The sequence below is a fragment of the Olea europaea genome, chromosome 15 (assembly GCF_002742605.1).
Source record: "Olea europaea var. sylvestris chromosome 15, O_europaea_v1, whole genome shotgun sequence".
Lineage (NCBI taxonomy): Eukaryota > Viridiplantae > Streptophyta > Magnoliopsida > Lamiales > Oleaceae > Olea > Olea europaea.
In genome coordinates this window covers 5,943,713-5,961,057 of record NC_036251.1, presented here as the reverse complement: position 1 = coordinate 5,961,057, position 17,345 = coordinate 5,943,713, and the positions used below count along the sequence as shown (strand labels likewise).

Genomic DNA, 17,345 nt, shown 5'->3' with positions numbered 1-17,345 from the left:
TTGATGTTCACAACAAGTATGCCCAAACTATTTTGGGGAGATGTCATTCTAAATCTACTTACCTCATAAACAGAATGTCCTGTTGCATTCTCTCAGTCAAGTTACCTCTCCAAAAATTTAAGAAATCTTTTCTCAATGTCTCCCGACTTGATTCTAGCTTACCCCTCTGAATATTCGATTGTATTGCCTTCATCTATGTTCATCCCTATCACCGGAGTAAACTCGACCCCGTGCACTTAAATGTGTCTTCATTGGGTACTTATCCACTCAAAAAGGATACAAATGCTATGATCCATCTTCAAGAAAGGTGTTTGTCACCCTTGATAGCACATTCTTCTAAAGGACACCCTACTTCAACAATCTCAATCTTTAGGGGGAGACTTTGAGTGAAGATCGGTTGAGTAAAGATTGATTTTTCGACTTTGATCTTTCTCCCATTGAACTTATCATAAACACACCTCTCTGTTCCAACATGCCATTTACAGAAGAAAACTTAAATTCAGGGGGAGATATAGTAAAAGAAGTTAACAAAGAGATATTAGCTTATTCAAGAAAACCAAAATTAATGTATAAGGACAACTCACACCTGAAGTACCACAAGAGTTAGAACCGATGATAGGTCCAAATCTTCATAAGACTCCTCTAAATAAAATTAAGTCCTCAAGTAATGACCTACCTATTGTTCTCAGAAAATAACCCCGATCATTTACTCTCCACCCTATCTCAAAATTTGTATCCTATAAAGCTCTTTCTACAGGGTTTCACATATTTTCTTCTAACCTTGATAAAATAGAAATTTCAAGAAATATTCAAGAAGCAATGGCCATTCCCAGATGGAAAGAAGCTGTTTTGGAAGAAATGCAAGCACTGGAGAAAAATAAAACTTAGGATGTGGTAGAGCTACCAAGGGGAAAAAGACTTGTCGGTTGCAAACGGGTCTTTAATGTAAAGTACAAAGCTGATGGGACAATAGAATGATACAAAGCTCGTCTTGTTGCAAAGGGATATACACAGACATATGGTATTGACTATACAGAAACATTCATTCCTGTAGCGAAATTGAATACAATTCGAGTTATCTTGTCCATAACAGCAAATTTGGATTGGTCTCTCCAACAACTTGACATTAAGAATACATTCTTGAATGGATATTTGGAAGAAGAAGTTTTCATGATATTACCTTCAGGTTTCTCTAAAAGGGAGGAAGAAAACAAGGTGTCCAAACTCAAAAATTCCTTGTACGGCTTCAAACAGTCACCAAGGGCATGGTTCGACAGGTTTACAAAAGTACTGAGAAATCAAGGGTTTCGACAAGCACAGTAAGACCATACTATGTTCTACTTAGTATCTGAAGCAGGGACAAAAACAATCCTAATTGTATAAATTGATAGCATAATACGGACGAGAGATAATATAGTGGAAATAGAAAGACTAGAGAAAAGCTTAGCTAAAGAGTTTGAAGTAAAACATTTGGGACAAATGCGATCTTTTTTGGGAATGGAAGTGGCCAGATCAAATATGGGTATCAGTGTTTCATAACGAAAATATATTATGGATCTCCTAACTGAAATTGGCATGCTTGGATGTAAACCAAGTGATACACGGATGGAGGCAAGAAGAAAAATAGAAGACATGGGAAAATCAATTGAAAAAGGCAGATACCAGCGGTTGGTTGGCAAGCTAATCTACCTCTCTCATACGAGACCTGACATAGCGTTCGCGATCAGTGTGGTAAGTCAATATATGCATTCTCCAAAGGAAAGTCGCCTAGAAGCAGTATATAGAATCCTTAGATATCTCAAAGATACCCCTAGAAAGGGACTTTTCTTCAAGAAAAATGAAAGAAAAAAATAGAAGTGTTTACTGATGTAGATTAGGCTGAATTAATAGAATATAGAAGATCAACTACTGGCTGTTGTACTTTTGTTTGGGGAAACTTGGTAACTTGGAAAAGTAAGAAGCAAAACGTGGTAGCTAGAAGCAGTGCTGAAGCTAAATTTAGAGTAGTTGCACAATGAATATGAGAAAGACCGTGGATAAAGAAACTGCTGGAAGAATTACAAACTATGATAAAATCTCCAATGAAACTCTACTGCGACAATGAGGCAACTATCATCTCTCTAAACCTAGTCCAACATGATCGAACCAAACATGTAGAAGTTGACAGACACTTCATCAAAGAAAATGTTGAAGACAAGATTATATGTATGACATATGTGCCAATAAAAGAACAAATTACAGATATCTTCATCAAAGGACTATCTCGACCAATTTTTGGGGATTTTATTTGCAAGTTGAATATGATCAACATTTATTATCCAACTTGAGAAGAAGTGTTGAAATCCCATCTATTATGGGATGGATTGTGTACCTTATTTAGATTAGGATAAATTCTCCTTCCAAGATTAACACATTACCTTTTCTAGACTTTTGTGGTAGTATATATTGAACTCATATGCTTGTAATTATGTAGAGAAATATAATATAACATTCTCTCGTTACATACGTCTCGTTTTCTACAAACAATATAGCCCTCAAAATTACAACACAACCTCACCAAGAGATAGATCCTTTCACTTTCTCTCACACTAATATGATTTCAATAAAAAATTGCAGAGAGTTCATCCAGAAGATGAAAAATATATAGTGAAAAGTATTGCGCCATGGAGAGAAAAAAGGGTTAGGGTTTTAAAACTTCTGAGTCCCTAGAGTCACATTTCTCATTTTATAAGAAAGAGAACCAAAATATTCATCTGCCAAGTGTCAACAATCAAGTATAGACCGCCTTCGGATAAGTAAAGAAGTGTTTCTAAAACACGTTTTCTCCAATTCTGGAATCTTCAACATAATGGATCAAAACATTAGGCCAGGTTATGCTAATATATGACAACTAGATCAGCAGCAAACTTGGGCTCAACAATTGCGACAGCCCGAACCTTTACAATCTCCACCTTGCTGAAATTTGAGACCATGACTTAAAATTATCCTCACTTGCTCTTATTACCTATTAAAAATAATAAATTAGTAAACTTCAAGATTTAACAATCTTAAAGAGAATGAATTTACTAAGAGATTATCTTTGTACATGCATCAGTTGGATTTATTTTAGTAGGGATTTTGACCAATTTTATATCACAATTTTCAACTATATCTCTAATGAAATAAAACTTAACATCTATGTATTTGGTTCTATAATGAAAGATTGGATTTTTACTTAAGAAAATGGAACTCTGATTGTCAAGAAATAACTCCACCTGACTTTCTATAAGTCCTAATTCATTTAGCAAACCTGTCAGCTAGAGGCCTTCTTTTACTGCCTTTATATCAGCAATAAATTCAGTCTCGGTTCAGGATAAGGCTACCAATTTCTGAAATTGTGTTTTCCAACTAATGCAAGTATTATTTATCACATAGAAATATGCTGTAGTGGACTTTCTATTGTCAGAATTTCCAGCAAAATTGGAGTTAACATAACCTTTCAACTTAAAAACCATTTGTTATCAGTTTTAAACATGAGTCCTAAGTTATGTGTGCCTTTCAAATATCTTATTAAAATTTTCATGGCTTCCTAATGAGACTCATCTGAATTGCTTATAAATCTGCTTAGTACGGTTGCTGCATAAGTTATACCAGACCTTGAAAGTACCATAACATACGTAATAGATCCAATAGCTTTAGCATATGGCACATGCAAGAAGTTTGAGTCCGCCTCCGATCTTGGTACCTAGGAATTGCTAAAAGTTGTTATACGGCAACTTATATTCTGCTGATTTTCAACGTGCCGTCAAATCCCTTTGTTTAACATACCCCTACCCTAAAGAAGTCTTCACAAAAAATATGATACTCATCCCCCTTAGGTCTACATGCTAGAAAGACGAGTGCAGAAAATATTTACAATAATTCCTCGTATACAAGTAGGATCAATCACTCACACCAGGTGCGGGACCCACCTGTATAAAAAATTACCCCAAAAAACCCACCCTGCCCCCCTTTTTGAGTAATCGATTAGGGTTCTGCCCTGTACACTAAGACAAATTGAAATATTTATCCGTCTATAACTATTTAGAAGGGGAACCTAGATGGGGCACAAGCCTCCAACCAAGTTTTGCAAGGAGGGATTGATCGAACTCCACAAAGTCTCTTAGCCGAAGTTCACCTTTGCCTTTTTGTTAGCACAAATTCTCCCACATAGTTTTCTTAGTTCATCACATTAAATGGCCAAAATATTGGAAAACCCCTATGTCTAGTATGGCCTCAACAATTATCTTAATGATAATCTCCTTGCCCTAGCTCAAATAATTTAACATTCTACATCTTCAACTTCTGTCACACTAAATAATCAAATGAAGTTCAAGATATTCACACAACAATATTTAGACTGAATAAATTTAGAATCTCCCTTCAAGCATCTGAACTAGTGTTAATGTCAAATGTAATCGCCACTTCTACCTATTAATTTTCTAATTAGATGCTTGTTGGTATCGAACAAGGGCTTCTTTTTTTGTGCAATCCTTGTGTGTGGCTCATCAAAATACAAGGCTGTCGGCTCATCAACAACAAAAAAAATAAATGGCTTACATGTCCATCTTAAGCATATTTTTATAAAAGTCAATTTTTGTACTTAAAAGTATAAAAAAGAAGTAAGAACATACAAGTATCTTCTAAAGCTATATTCGTCTATTTTGCATCTATTTGGCAATTTTTTGAAAATTCAAAAATTGTTTTAAAAATTAAGAAGTTATTTTTCAACATATTTAAATAATTTGGAAGTATTTGTCCGATTAAAAGAGCTAAGTTGGCCTATTGTAGCTTCTTTATAAAGTTCATTCTAATAAAAGTGGGAACAATCACGCCAAGCATCCAAAGACACTCAAATAAGTCATAGACACAAGCAAACATGCGCTAAGAGCTTTACAACAGCGGTCGTATATGTTGAAAATTCCCAGCCATATTATGGCCAGCGGCTCCAAATCTCCAATCGACCAACTAAATTATCAAGAACCTCAAAACCCACAAAAAGATCATGACAAGTGGAAATCATCCACACCACGAACACTATGTCCCACCAAATTCTCCACGCCAGTGCAACAGAAATCCACCCACTATATATGTACAAACGCTCTAAAATTTCGGCACTGATTGTTGAAAGTTGAGAAAAGAGATGGGGCGGAAAGAAGAAGAGAGGACAGACGGCGGTGTTGTGGTGGTGAAACCAAATCCCAGAAAAGGTGTCGCTTCCAAGGCCCTGGACTGGTTGGAATGGGCTTTAGTGAAGCTTTTGCATGATCCCAAAAAGCCCCTTCATTATCTTTCGGGTAATTTTGCTCCAGTTGATGAAACTCCTCCACTACAGGACCTCCCTGTTGTAGGGCACCTCCCGGTGAGTCCAAATATGATCGTGATGTTTGTGTTAGCGATTGTATATATGTTTCTCGATCAATTTTATGGAAATTATATATTTTTTGGCATGTTTCTTAAAATTTATTTGGGTACTGCATTTTAGCTTCTATAGTATATGAAAAAATGAGAAAGTCAGTGTATGAAAATTTTGTTTTATTTTCCTCACAAGTTTTGTTTATCCAACCAAGAAATGGTTTTCTTACATAGACAGACATTATATTTTAGTAATCATTTAAGAAATGCAATCTTATTTTGTCTAGTCTTGACAAGTTCTTAGACGAATACTTTTTTAATGTTTACACCCAAGGATTGAATAATCTTTTGGTATGTCAAGCCAGGTTGTGAGATAAATACTTAGCACTTAGCAGATCATCAAATGTATTTCTAAGTTATGTGGAATTAGGTTTAGCTTGTCGGCAGGGACGGATCCAACTGCTTGAGTGAGCTAGGGAGGAGCGTGGAGCATTTATCAAACACTGCCCAATATAACGATATTATTTACTAATATTTAATTAATTTATATTAAAAGAATCTCCAATCAATATATAAATGCAAATATTAAAATATAATCCAGTACAACCCAAAATAATAAGAAATAAAAATATATTTTTTGAGTCATATACCTATTATTAAGTTTCAAATTTTTATGAATTTAAGCGAGATAAGATGAAGTTTATATGTAGTGGTTAATCGATAAAGACAAAAATTTAAAAACAATGAATTTTAGAGCTATTTTTGCCCCCAAAAAGAAAAGTATTTTTCAAACTCTTAGAAGAACAAAAAATTTTAAAAAATAAATTGATAAAACTTAACAATTAAATAAATTTTTAAAGCAATAATTTTTAAAACTATTTTTACCCAAAAAAGAAATCTTTTTTTCAAACTCTTAAAATAATAAAAGATCAGTAATTAAATTGTCAAAATTTGAATTTTACAAAATAAATTGATAAAATCTAATAATAAAAGTATATACTATGAAGTAATAATTTGAGTTAACAAATTTTTTTAAAAAAGTTTTTTTTAGAAACAAAAACTAATAATATAGAATTGTTTAATTATTATTTATTGTGTTAAAAAATTAAGAAGAAGAAGAGGAGGTGAAGTGAAAAGGAGGGAGTCGAGCCCGGTTTGCGAAACCAGCGCCAGCTACAATCATAACTTGAATGATAGTGCAGTTTTACATATTTATCATAATAACTTCATCAACATCAACATGAAATTCCTTTACTGCCGGAGCCAGCACGGGCGGCCGCGCCGGCTCGCCGGATGCTGGCTCCGCCCCACGGTATCGTACTATGGTGTAGCATTTATGAGTAAGAAGTTCGATTCTCATTTCCATCTTTCAATTGATTATGTTATCATCTCCATTTGTCGCGCTTATGTTGCGTGTTTCGGCTGCAAAAATCTAATTTATGGAAAACTGTCCGACACAGGAGTGTCTGAATGGCGAGTTTGTGAGGGTGGGTCCTAACCCGAAGTTTGCGCCAGTTGCTGGATATCACTGGTAATTCTTTTTTCTTTCTCAAATTATTTTCTTTAGAGCCTCACATGGTCTTCTCTCATAATTCATCTGATTGATAGTTCTAACTTTTTTTAGTGGGATTTCTCTGTTCTATTGATTTGAAGCCAAATTTGTCTAATCATCTTTGTTTGTTCTCTTTGCAGGTTTGATGGAGATGGGTGCGTGTTTTTTATTGCTCGTTCATTTATTGTGATGCATAATTAATTCATTTTAATTTTCACTGAGGGCAATGTCTACCTCTTCTCCTTTCATTCCCTTCAACCATCACTTTTGTTGGGATTGTTGACACATACTGTTTTTTTGCACATTTCTAAACTCTACTTGAAAGAGGTATCTCTTCTTGGCAGGCATAATAAATCAACCATAAAAGCATACAATATATAACGATCGGACCTCATTTCCATAAAACATCTGATTGCTTTCCTATCTATCACAATTTATATAAAAAAAAAATTTACAGTGGATTATATTATTAAAGAATCTCTACCCCATGTTTTCTTATGGAATACACTGCCTAAAGCATCCAGGACAGTATTGCCGTTAAGTGATATCATTTATTTACATGTTAAACTTAGCCTATAACAGATGATACTTTAATTTAGTGACAAATAAGTTTTTGTTCTGAATCTGATTTTAATGATTAGAGCCCATATTGTCATCTTTTCAATCAAGCATTAATCTTTAGAATATAGCTTCTCATCGAAAGCACATAACTTTGAATCTCATAAAACGCTGAAGTTTTTGGGCCCAGTTTCTTGTTGTTTCTTAAAACCAGAGTATTGTTTGCTCAAACTTTAAGAACTTTTATCTTATTTCTAAGTATTAATAATTACGTCTTCCAAATTCACAAATCATTCGAGCTCAATATCAAGCTGTTGAAATTGAACTGAAAATCTGTTTTCATCTTTATTTTGTCTATCCACTGTTGGGCCTGTTAAAGATAAGTTCTTTAAAAATTCACCATTGGTTTTCTTTTTGTCTTATATAACAAGATTAGCTCTTAACCAATTTCAATTAGTTTTGTTTCTGCTTTGAAAATTTGTTTTTTGTGTGTTTCTAGTTCTGTTTATTTTATCTCTTTCAGTAAAGAATTTGTACTATATTCTGATATTTTCTGTTACACCATTTGGTAATTTTGACTTACTTAAGAATTCATTGGAGTTTGAACTAATCCAGCATGACGATATATTATGGAGTTAAAAATGTATTTGGAAATGGTGTTCATTTCTGCAGAATGATTCATGGAATGCGAATAAAAGATGGAAAAGCAACATATGTTTCTCGCTATGTGAGGACATCACGCATTAAACAAGAAGAGTTTTATGAAGGAGCCAAGTTTATGAAGGTATGGACTGGAAATAGCATATATATCATTGCAGACTTTGTTTTTCCCAGGTCTATCTCCCTCCAGCAATGTTTCCAATGGTGATTATTAGAGTTTCTTCAATCGAATGTAACCTTTTATGTTTGTATTAATTTATAACTTGTTAACCGAATTGCTCTGGTTGGCATATATAATCTGTGAAGCTGTACCGTCTACTGGAACAACCCTTATTTACCTCTCTAGAGCATGTCAGAACAGTAGTATCATGGTTTGATTCAATGTGCTTTCCTCTAACACTTGTGTAATCTCAAGTTATCTCAAGTGAGTCTATAAAAAATCAATGAAAAGTATGGCGGGACATTGTATATTAAAAGTATCCTATTGTTGCTTTATTAATTAAGTACTGGTGCACGAGTTAAAAGATTTGATTTTGTGGACGCAACAAAGCATTTTAAATAGTGCTTAACCCCAAAACCATTTTGGTATTATGTGAGCAATCCCAAGAATCCTTGATTTAGTATAATGGGACTTGTTTATTTCCACCTATCAATATGAGGTTTTTAAGTCCTTCAGATAAATATAAGTTAAGCAGCTATGAGTTAGTGGATTCACTGAAGTTAGACCTCAGTATCACCAGTCGACCCTTGATTATAAAAACTTAAAATGGTAACACATGCTGAAAATTAACTGCAACTGAGTAGCTTTATTTTTGACATACCAGATTGGACAAGCTTCCATCATTCATTCTCTTCTTTACATTTTCATTTAGGCAAATGTGGTTGTACCTCATGAATACAATAGCCTATCAGTTTTACATTTTCTTGGTTCATTATTTTGTTTGTGTCACTTGTAGATTGGAGATCTGAAAGGGATGTTTGGATTAGTCATGGTAAACATGCAAATGCTTAGAGCAAAATTGAAAGTATTGGATATGTCTTACGGACATGGAACAGGTAGGTCAGTTGTGTAAGCTTTCCCACCGTAAACTAAGCCTCCATTTGGCAAAATTTCTAAATCATTTTTAAATGTCCAAACTTTATCTTCAACCACACATTCCAAAGGATCCACAATTATTATCCGCTACTCATTTTTATGTATTTAGAAATTAAAATGTTTATAAATCCTTCCAAAATGGACCCTAAATTTGCATCCTAGAGCCTGCCTTCACCATCCCCACCCCCTGTTGACTTGTGGTCAACAGAAATGGTTAGAAAATTTATTTATTCTTTTATAAATAATACAATCTTTACTGGCACCATGTCTGCTGCATATGCTACAGAGAGGTGCTCACTGCTTTCTGAATGACATTGGTTTGGCATATATAAATATATACTATTCTTTTCATTTTTAAGTTGTAATGATTATAATTTTTTTTTTCCCCATATTTTTGTTTGCCAACCGCTGACGTGTAGATTATTGCAATCTTCTTCCAGCTAATACCGCTCTAATATATCACCACGGAAAGCTTTTGGCACTCAATGAAGCAGATAAACCATGTAAGCTAGCTTTCTTGTTTTATCTTTATATTAAAAATTGGGTGTTTTCTATAAACTCAAATTTCATTGTTATCCAACTGTTTTGCGGGATTCTACCCTTGGATCATTGACCTATTTTCAATTTTGCATCCCTTCTCAAGCCTGGAATTTTTATTTACTTTGTGGATGGTGCTTCTTGTTGATATCTTGGATAGGCTTCCCAGAGAAAATTTTCAAACTATAAATTTGTTTATTACTTGCATTTTGTATCTGAAGAGAGGTCAAAGATAAGCGGACTTCCGCTTTTTTTATATTAATATTTTCATTTTATTGCACAGATGCAATAAAAGTTCTGGAAGATGGAGACCTGCAAACTGTTGGCATGCTTGACTATGACAAAAGACTGACACATTCCTTTACTGCTCATCCCAAGGTTGACCCATTCACTGGTAAGAGAAATATTCACAATAATTCGACAAATAATTATCTATAAATATTCAGTTAATTTACCTATATTTATTGATAATAAACTTGTATTGTCGCTTGCTTCGACCCTACCAAGAAAGGCTTTGATGCATGTCCTTTAGGTGCATCCTTGCATGGCTGCAATAATTGCCTCATTTGATTTCATCCAGCCACAAATGGCTTCAGTTGTAACTATAAAATTGCATATGAAGTGCATCCAATCTTGAGTTTGAAGAGTGGAAGTCATAGATTTCCCCTTTGTTCTGTTTATAAATAATGCAGCTTAGCTTATGAAAACTTTGCATGCAGGGGAAATGTTTACCTTTGGCTATTCACAAATGCCACCGTATATCACGTACAGGATTATATCAAAGGATGGGCTGATGCACGATCCAGTGCCAATTACAATATCTGATCCCATCATGATGCATGATTTTGCCATTACTGAAAATTATGCAATTTTTATGGATCTCCCTTTATATTTCAAGCCAAAGGTAAGGGGATTTCACAAGAATGTCAATTCTTTGTTTTAGTATCTGTTCCAATTAGTTCGAAAGAACACATGTTGTAGGATCATTGGTTCCATTAACTTAATTAGCTTGTCATCTCATCTTTCTGAGATAAAAAGGGTTTTCCTGACTAAACTAATCTAAAAATGTTCAACTCTTCACATTAAAGGGATAAACTGAATTTAGTCTAAATGATGAGTCCCTTAATTGATAATACAAAGTTCACTGAGAGATTTGATATTTGCAACTCAAATAGGTGTGATTCGGTTTTGTTACCTCTTTTTGTTGCCTAATCTCTGTTTTGAGCTCTCTAGTTCTAGGAAATAGTGATTTTACTTTCCCATTATTGCAATATTGCTTTAACTAAGAAAATACTGTTACGGCTTACATATATAAAAAGGAAAGATGCAAGATTTTAAGTATTCTAAAAACATTCATCAATTTTAAGCCTCATGTAACTTTTATTTAACCCGTACTATATTAATGTTTGGTAGATTTTTTTCAAGCTTTTAAGTTGGTTAAAGATCACTTTTATCCACATGTACGGTAGGACCCATAGCTTATAATCAAAAAGCTTTACCAAACACACTAATATGTGCTTCAGATAACTATGAACTTGAAACTTGAAAGTAATATATTGTCAACTCTATTTCAATCTTATCATCTCCCTGTAGTGTCCCTAATTGATTTGGAGTTTTCCAAATCTGGAGTATTAAAATCTGCAAAATATTCTTCTAAGCTAAATGATGATATGACTTATTTAAATAGGAGCCAATCATAAAATTTTGGTTATTCATAACATTTTATTTTCAGGAAATGGTGAAGGAAAAGAAGTTCATATTTACGTTTGATGCCACTAAAAAAGCTCGTTTTGGTATCCTTCCTCGATATGCTAAGAACGAGCTCCTAATCAGATGGTTTGAGCTTCCAAATTGCTTCATATTCCACAATGGTGAGCAACTGATTTCATATATACCATAGAGTGGAAAATAAAATGCTCTCTATGTTTTCCGCTTCAAGGTCTGATGTCCTACAAAATTTTGTATGTGAACGATCTATCATCAATTCCGCATGGAGGTAAAGTAAGAGAACAAAATTAATTGCATGCTGGGCATTAAAAATCCTATCTACAACAAACTAGTTTCGATTATGCACGTGGTTTGATTTTCAAGTTGCTTACAACTCTACATGTGGTTGATGATAACTTTCCTTGTACATTGATAAAAGGCACTAACCCCCACCCCCCTGCCACACCATCACCACCAAAAAAGGAAAAAGAAGAAAAAAGTAAAATGAAGAAATTTGTGTGTGAGTGAGGGATACAACTTTCAGCCACATACCTTTGGAACTCATTAAGTATTGAAACTTTTAATGTTCATCAGATTCTTCATATCACCAGTCTTGTGTTGTTTAGACATTTCCTGTTGTGAAAGATGTTTATTTTTTTCCTTGAATTGTTTATTAGCAAATGCTTGGGAGGAAGGAGATGAAGTTGTCCTCATCACTTGTCGTCTTGAGAATCTAGATCTTGACATGGTTAATGGCGGTGTCAAAGAAAAGCTCGAGAACTTCACAAATGAACTGTACAAAATTCAAATACTCTCTCTCTCTCTCTCTCTCTCTCTCTCTCTCTCTCTCACACACACACACACACACACACACGCACATTCTCTTATTGGGAAGATGTATTCTGATTCTAGTTATGTTTGTCAGATACGAGATGAGGTTCAACCTGAAAAATGGACTCGCTTCACAGAAAAAATTATCCACTTCTGCTGTAGATTTTCCGAGGGTGAATGAAAATTACACTGGAAGGTAAATAAATTTACTCAATTCTGTAAAATTAAGCAATTTTTGGATCTAATTAATGACGCACTGCCATTTTTGTTGAGTTGCATACACGCTTTGGATTTTTATTGATTAACACTTGTCATCTTTATTTATTTTCAAATTCATTGCCCATCTTTATTTTCTATGTTTTCTGGTGGCTGTTAAATAGCTCACATGCTTTTATCAGTATAATCACAGATGTTTCTTTTATTCAGGAAACAGCAATATGTGTATGGAACGATATTGGATAGTATCGCTAAGGTAACTGGGATTATCAAATTTGATTTACATGTGGAACCAGAGATTGGAAAAACAAAGCTTGAAGTTTGCGGAAATGTTAAAGGTATCTTTGATTTGGGACCTGGAAGATTTGGTTCAGAAGCCATCTTTGTTCCCCGGCAGCCTGGTATGACTGCTGAAGAAGATGACGGCTACTTGATTTTCTTTGTACACGATGAGAACTCCGGGTACTTTTCTGCCTCTGATATATTTTTCAAAATTCTACTAATTAATTTTAGTATTGATTTTTGTTAAGTTCACAAGTCATCATTCATGGAAAACTCATTGACATGTCAATGGAAATTTCTCAAATAGCAGCATAATATATACCTACAAGCTATTTAAGATTATTTGTCAGTTCATAACCCATCTTAGCATTATTTAGATGAACTTCTTTAAGATAATTTTTGGCAATAATATGTTTGGAAGTAGTACTTGGTTTAATCTGGAACAGTTATTTATTTTTTTTTTTATTTTCTTTACAATTTTTATCTAGTAAGGTTTGAATCTGGTGTTTATATGGAAATTACTTTGTTTCTTCACTTGCTTTATTTGTTCTTGAAATGAAAAGCATCCCACAAAAATGTTCAGCTATTTTGTGATTCAACACTTGAAACTTTCTTAATTTTATAATGGTGGCTCATCTGAGACTACCAATTTTGGAATTGGACAATTCGTTTAAGCTTTAGACAGACCAAATTGCTTGTTTGAGTTTGTTGAACTGTGATACTACATTAAGATTTGAGATTCCATGTTAAAAAGTCAACATATTTAAGAGGAGTGGCTTAAAAAGTCAACATGTTTAAGCTTTACCCGATGTGAGCGTTGACACAGCTCTACTGTAATAAGATTGAGGACTGCATGCATATTCTTTTTTTCTTAAATTTAATTTCTATATGGATAAAGGTTAATAAGTGATGCAATTTATGACTCCAAATCAATCTGATTTTACGTTTCATTTTTGTTGCTTTATATGTAGAAAGTCAGCAGTTAATGTGATTGATGCAAAAACGATGTCACCCAACCCTGTTGCTGTCGTTGAACTGCCCAAGAGAGTTCCATACGGATTCCATGCCTTCTTCGTGACAGAGGTTAGTTTATCATTCTTATTCCTTCTTGGTTTCGTTTCATATTTTCTTTTCATTAAAAATATAAGATTAGAACCATTTTCTCGTGAAACTTCGCGAAAAACTTATGTAAAGTTAGATTAAGTAGAAAGAAATTTATATTCATCTACTTTAGGATAGAGACGATGAACTAGGTATATTTCTTTAGGACTAAGACGATAAAATATTGAAAGTGTCTCTTAAGATGTGAGTTGTGAGGGTTCATAAAACATAATTGGCCCAGGATTTGAGCTGCAGCTTCTTCTTCATCTTCTTCTTTTTCTTTATTTTTTCCGCCACATAATTTTTAAATTGCTTTTTGTTTGGTACTAACAAAATTTACTTTTCTAGAAAGTAAGTCTTAAGCCATGTACATAATTTATTGTCGAAATGAATATTTTACGATCCGACAACCACAACTCCAACTTGCAAATTCGCATTTTTTTTTTTTAATTCCGACCAAGTTTTCATTTTCTATTACGCTATGGTGCTAATTATCTAAATTGATGCTGGTTTGTGCAGGAACAACTTCAAGAACAAGCAAAGCTTTGATTATAGTAGAAGGTCAAGACAAGTGAGTACAATAGATGAATAAAGGATTTATTTCATATATAGAGGGCGTTTGGGAGACATTTTTACGTAAAAATACATTTTTGAATAGTAAATTGATGAAAAATGCGTGGTTGAAAAAGAAGGAATTTTTTTTGATTTACGTGTATTATTATTTTAATAAAAAATGTGTGATTGAAAAGAAGAGAGAGAAAAATGCATTTAAAAAAAAAATGGGTAACAAACGGGAGCCCCTGCGTGTGTAATTGTACCTTCGCCCGTCGTTCCCCTAAAAAGTTCACAAAAAAGGGGGGTGGGAGGAAAGGAAAGGAGGAGTAATGTACCTGTGGGAAACACCCTATAAACTTGTATATTTGGCACTGGATATTGATCTATGGTATTTATTTCTATTTGTTCGTCAGGCCTAAGGAAGAAAAGGAAGTTGAAATTCCATTTCTTATAATGTTTAGTCTTATTCAATATTACATATCAAATATGCATTGATTATTTTTGTGTGTCGTTGATTCAAACAAACTAAATGCTACATGATGTATGTGATATCCTCCCATTGTAATTATTACTTGCAGGGTGGTTCAAAATTATTCAATTTTCGGGTAATAATTTTTCCCTTACAAATTGAAATAAAACAATATTCATCCCATAATGGACATTGAACGTAGTTCATTTTTCCATACGCACTTAAATTGCCATCGCCTACACTATTTTCATTGATGAGACTAGAATTAGTAACCTTCGTCCAGTTTAACGATGGATTGAAGCGACATATTTAATAGTTTAGCTTTAGCTTTACGTGAAAGTGATTGATTTATTTATATGGTCTTTTGAAGTATTTATCTTAGTAGTTTAAATAATCAAAATTAAATTGATGTACAATGCAAAATTACAAACGCTTGTATTATTGAAATGGTTACTACTTTGTCGCCACGCCTTGGGAACATTTTGGCCACCAAAGTCGAGCTACGAGTTGGCCAAGACACGATTCATACTTTCAAGGGTCAATTCATGTTTTCAAGTGTCAAGTCAATTATGCACTTCAAAGTATGACTCAAATGTACATCTTCTACTTATTTATGTTTTCAACTGTTCGATTAAGTCTATATATCAAAATATATTTGTGGACAGGCACAATTCAAAGGCACATCTCCCGGTTAGCTTACATGTGTAGAAGATAATTAGTATTATTTTTTAAAATATTATTTATAATTGTTATTTTTATTGATTTTTACAAAAAGGGGCCCACTTTTGTCCAAGCATGGGAGCTGGCCAACCTTATTAGACTGAGATACCCTCCTATTTTCAAGACATGACGCACAAACATCAATAATAATCAAAGACAGGAGGTACTTTTTGAAAATTTCTGAATTGAAAAATTGAATCTACCACACCTTTATTCTGATACAAAGAGGTCATTATATACAAGAGAGTGGAGTGATTTCTGCCCTTATTTCTAGCAACTCAAATAATTATTAGGCTGTAATTAGCAGAGAAAATCAAGGTATATAATTCCTGATTTTACTCAATCAACTAATTAAGGAAAAAAAAATACGGAAAGATTGAATATAGGAAAACAGTAGCTGCACAAAAGCTATATTACTAGTTGATTTTCACCACTCTCCCTCGAGTTGTGCAGTAGATGTTAATCATACCCAACTTGGTGTTTAAATCCTCAAAGTTGGACTTAGGCAAGGCCTTAGTCAGCATGTCAGCTATTTGGTGTTTTGTTGGCGTGTATTGCAGCAGAATTATCCCATCTTCTATCTTTTCTTTGATGAAATGACGATCTATCTCAACATGCTTAGTCCTGTCGTGATAAACAGGGTTCTTAGCTATGCTTATTGTAGCTTGATTGTCACAGTACATGTGTAATGGCTCTTCATCTTGAATTCTGAGTTCCTTCAGTAATCTTTTAAGCCACATTCCCTCGCAAATTCCATGTGCCATAACTCTGAACTCGGCTTCTGCACTGCTCTTTGAAACCACAGTTTGTTTCTTACTTCTCCAAGTGACCAAATTTCTCCATACGAAGGTGCAAACCCTGACGTGGATCTTCGATCAGTAATCGAGCCTGCCCAGTCTGCGTCAGTGAAGATTTCTAAGCTCCTCTTTGCGTTCTTCTTGAAGTACAGACCTTTGCCTGGAGTCATCTTGAGATACCTAAGAATTCGGTAGACTGCTGCCATATGCTCTTCCATAGGATTGTTCATGAATTGGCTCATAACGCTAACTGAGAAACCAATGTCGGTTCTAGTGTGTAAGAGATAGATAAGCTTTTCGACGAGTCGTTGATATCTTCCTTTGTCAACTGGTGTCATGTTCTTCCCATTTCCTAATTTTATATTCAGATCTATGGGCGTATCTACGGGCTTGCATCCGAGCATTCCTGTCTCTTTTAGGAGATCCAGAACATACTTTCGCTGAGAGACTGATACGCCATCTTTTGTTTGAGATACTTCCATCCCCCGAAAATATCTGAGTTTCCCTAGGTCTTTGATCTCAAACTCTTTCACAAGAAAGTTCTTCAGTCTATCCATTTCTTCAAAGAAATCCCCCGTGAGAATGATGTCATCTACATAGACAATGAGAATGGATAATTTTCCTTGAGTTAATCGTTTGATAAACAGGGTATGATCTGATTGACATTGCAAATAGCCAAATCTCTTCATTGCCCTAGAGAAACGATCAAACCAGACGCAAGGAGATTGTTTTAACCCGTATAATGACTTCCTGAGCCTGCAGACTTTATTATTTGTAGCTTGATTTTCTAGCCCAAAAGGAATCTCTATGTATACTTCTTCTTCAAGGTCTCCATTAAGGAATGCATTCTTGACATCAAGTTGAAATAATGGCCAATCTAAATTGGCTGCA

The 17,345-nt window shown here is 34.2% G+C and overlaps 1 protein-coding gene across 2 annotated transcripts; it reads left to right on the top strand.

Moving 5' to 3' along the window:
- The first annotated feature begins 4,985 nt into the window (after window positions 1-4,985).
- On the top strand, window positions 4,986-14,880 carry LOC111409950 (carotenoid 9,10(9',10')-cleavage dioxygenase 1-like). 2 transcript variants are annotated; one of them, XR_002705586.1, is made up of 15 exons: window positions 4,986-5,380; window positions 6,834-6,904; window positions 7,066-7,080; window positions 8,156-8,267; window positions 9,100-9,199; window positions 9,680-9,742; window positions 10,060-10,170; window positions 10,496-10,680; window positions 11,509-11,647; window positions 12,161-12,278; window positions 12,409-12,510; window positions 12,741-12,786; window positions 12,869-12,992; window positions 13,784-13,895; window positions 14,433-14,880. XR_002705586.1 is itself a non-coding variant. In XM_023040081.1 (14 exons), exons 1-14 carry the CDS (start codon window positions 5,162-5,164, stop codon window positions 14,460-14,462), a joined length of 1,629 nt encoding a protein of 542 aa, XP_022895849.1. In that variant the 5' UTR covers window positions 4,988-5,161; the 3' UTR covers window positions 14,463-14,880. The 2 variants fall into 2 exon arrangements, 1 of the variants encoding a protein (XP_022895849.1); XM_023040081.1 differs by having other exon boundaries at window positions 4,988-5,380; window positions 12,741-12,992.
- Window positions 14,881-17,345: the final 2,465 nt, after the last annotated feature.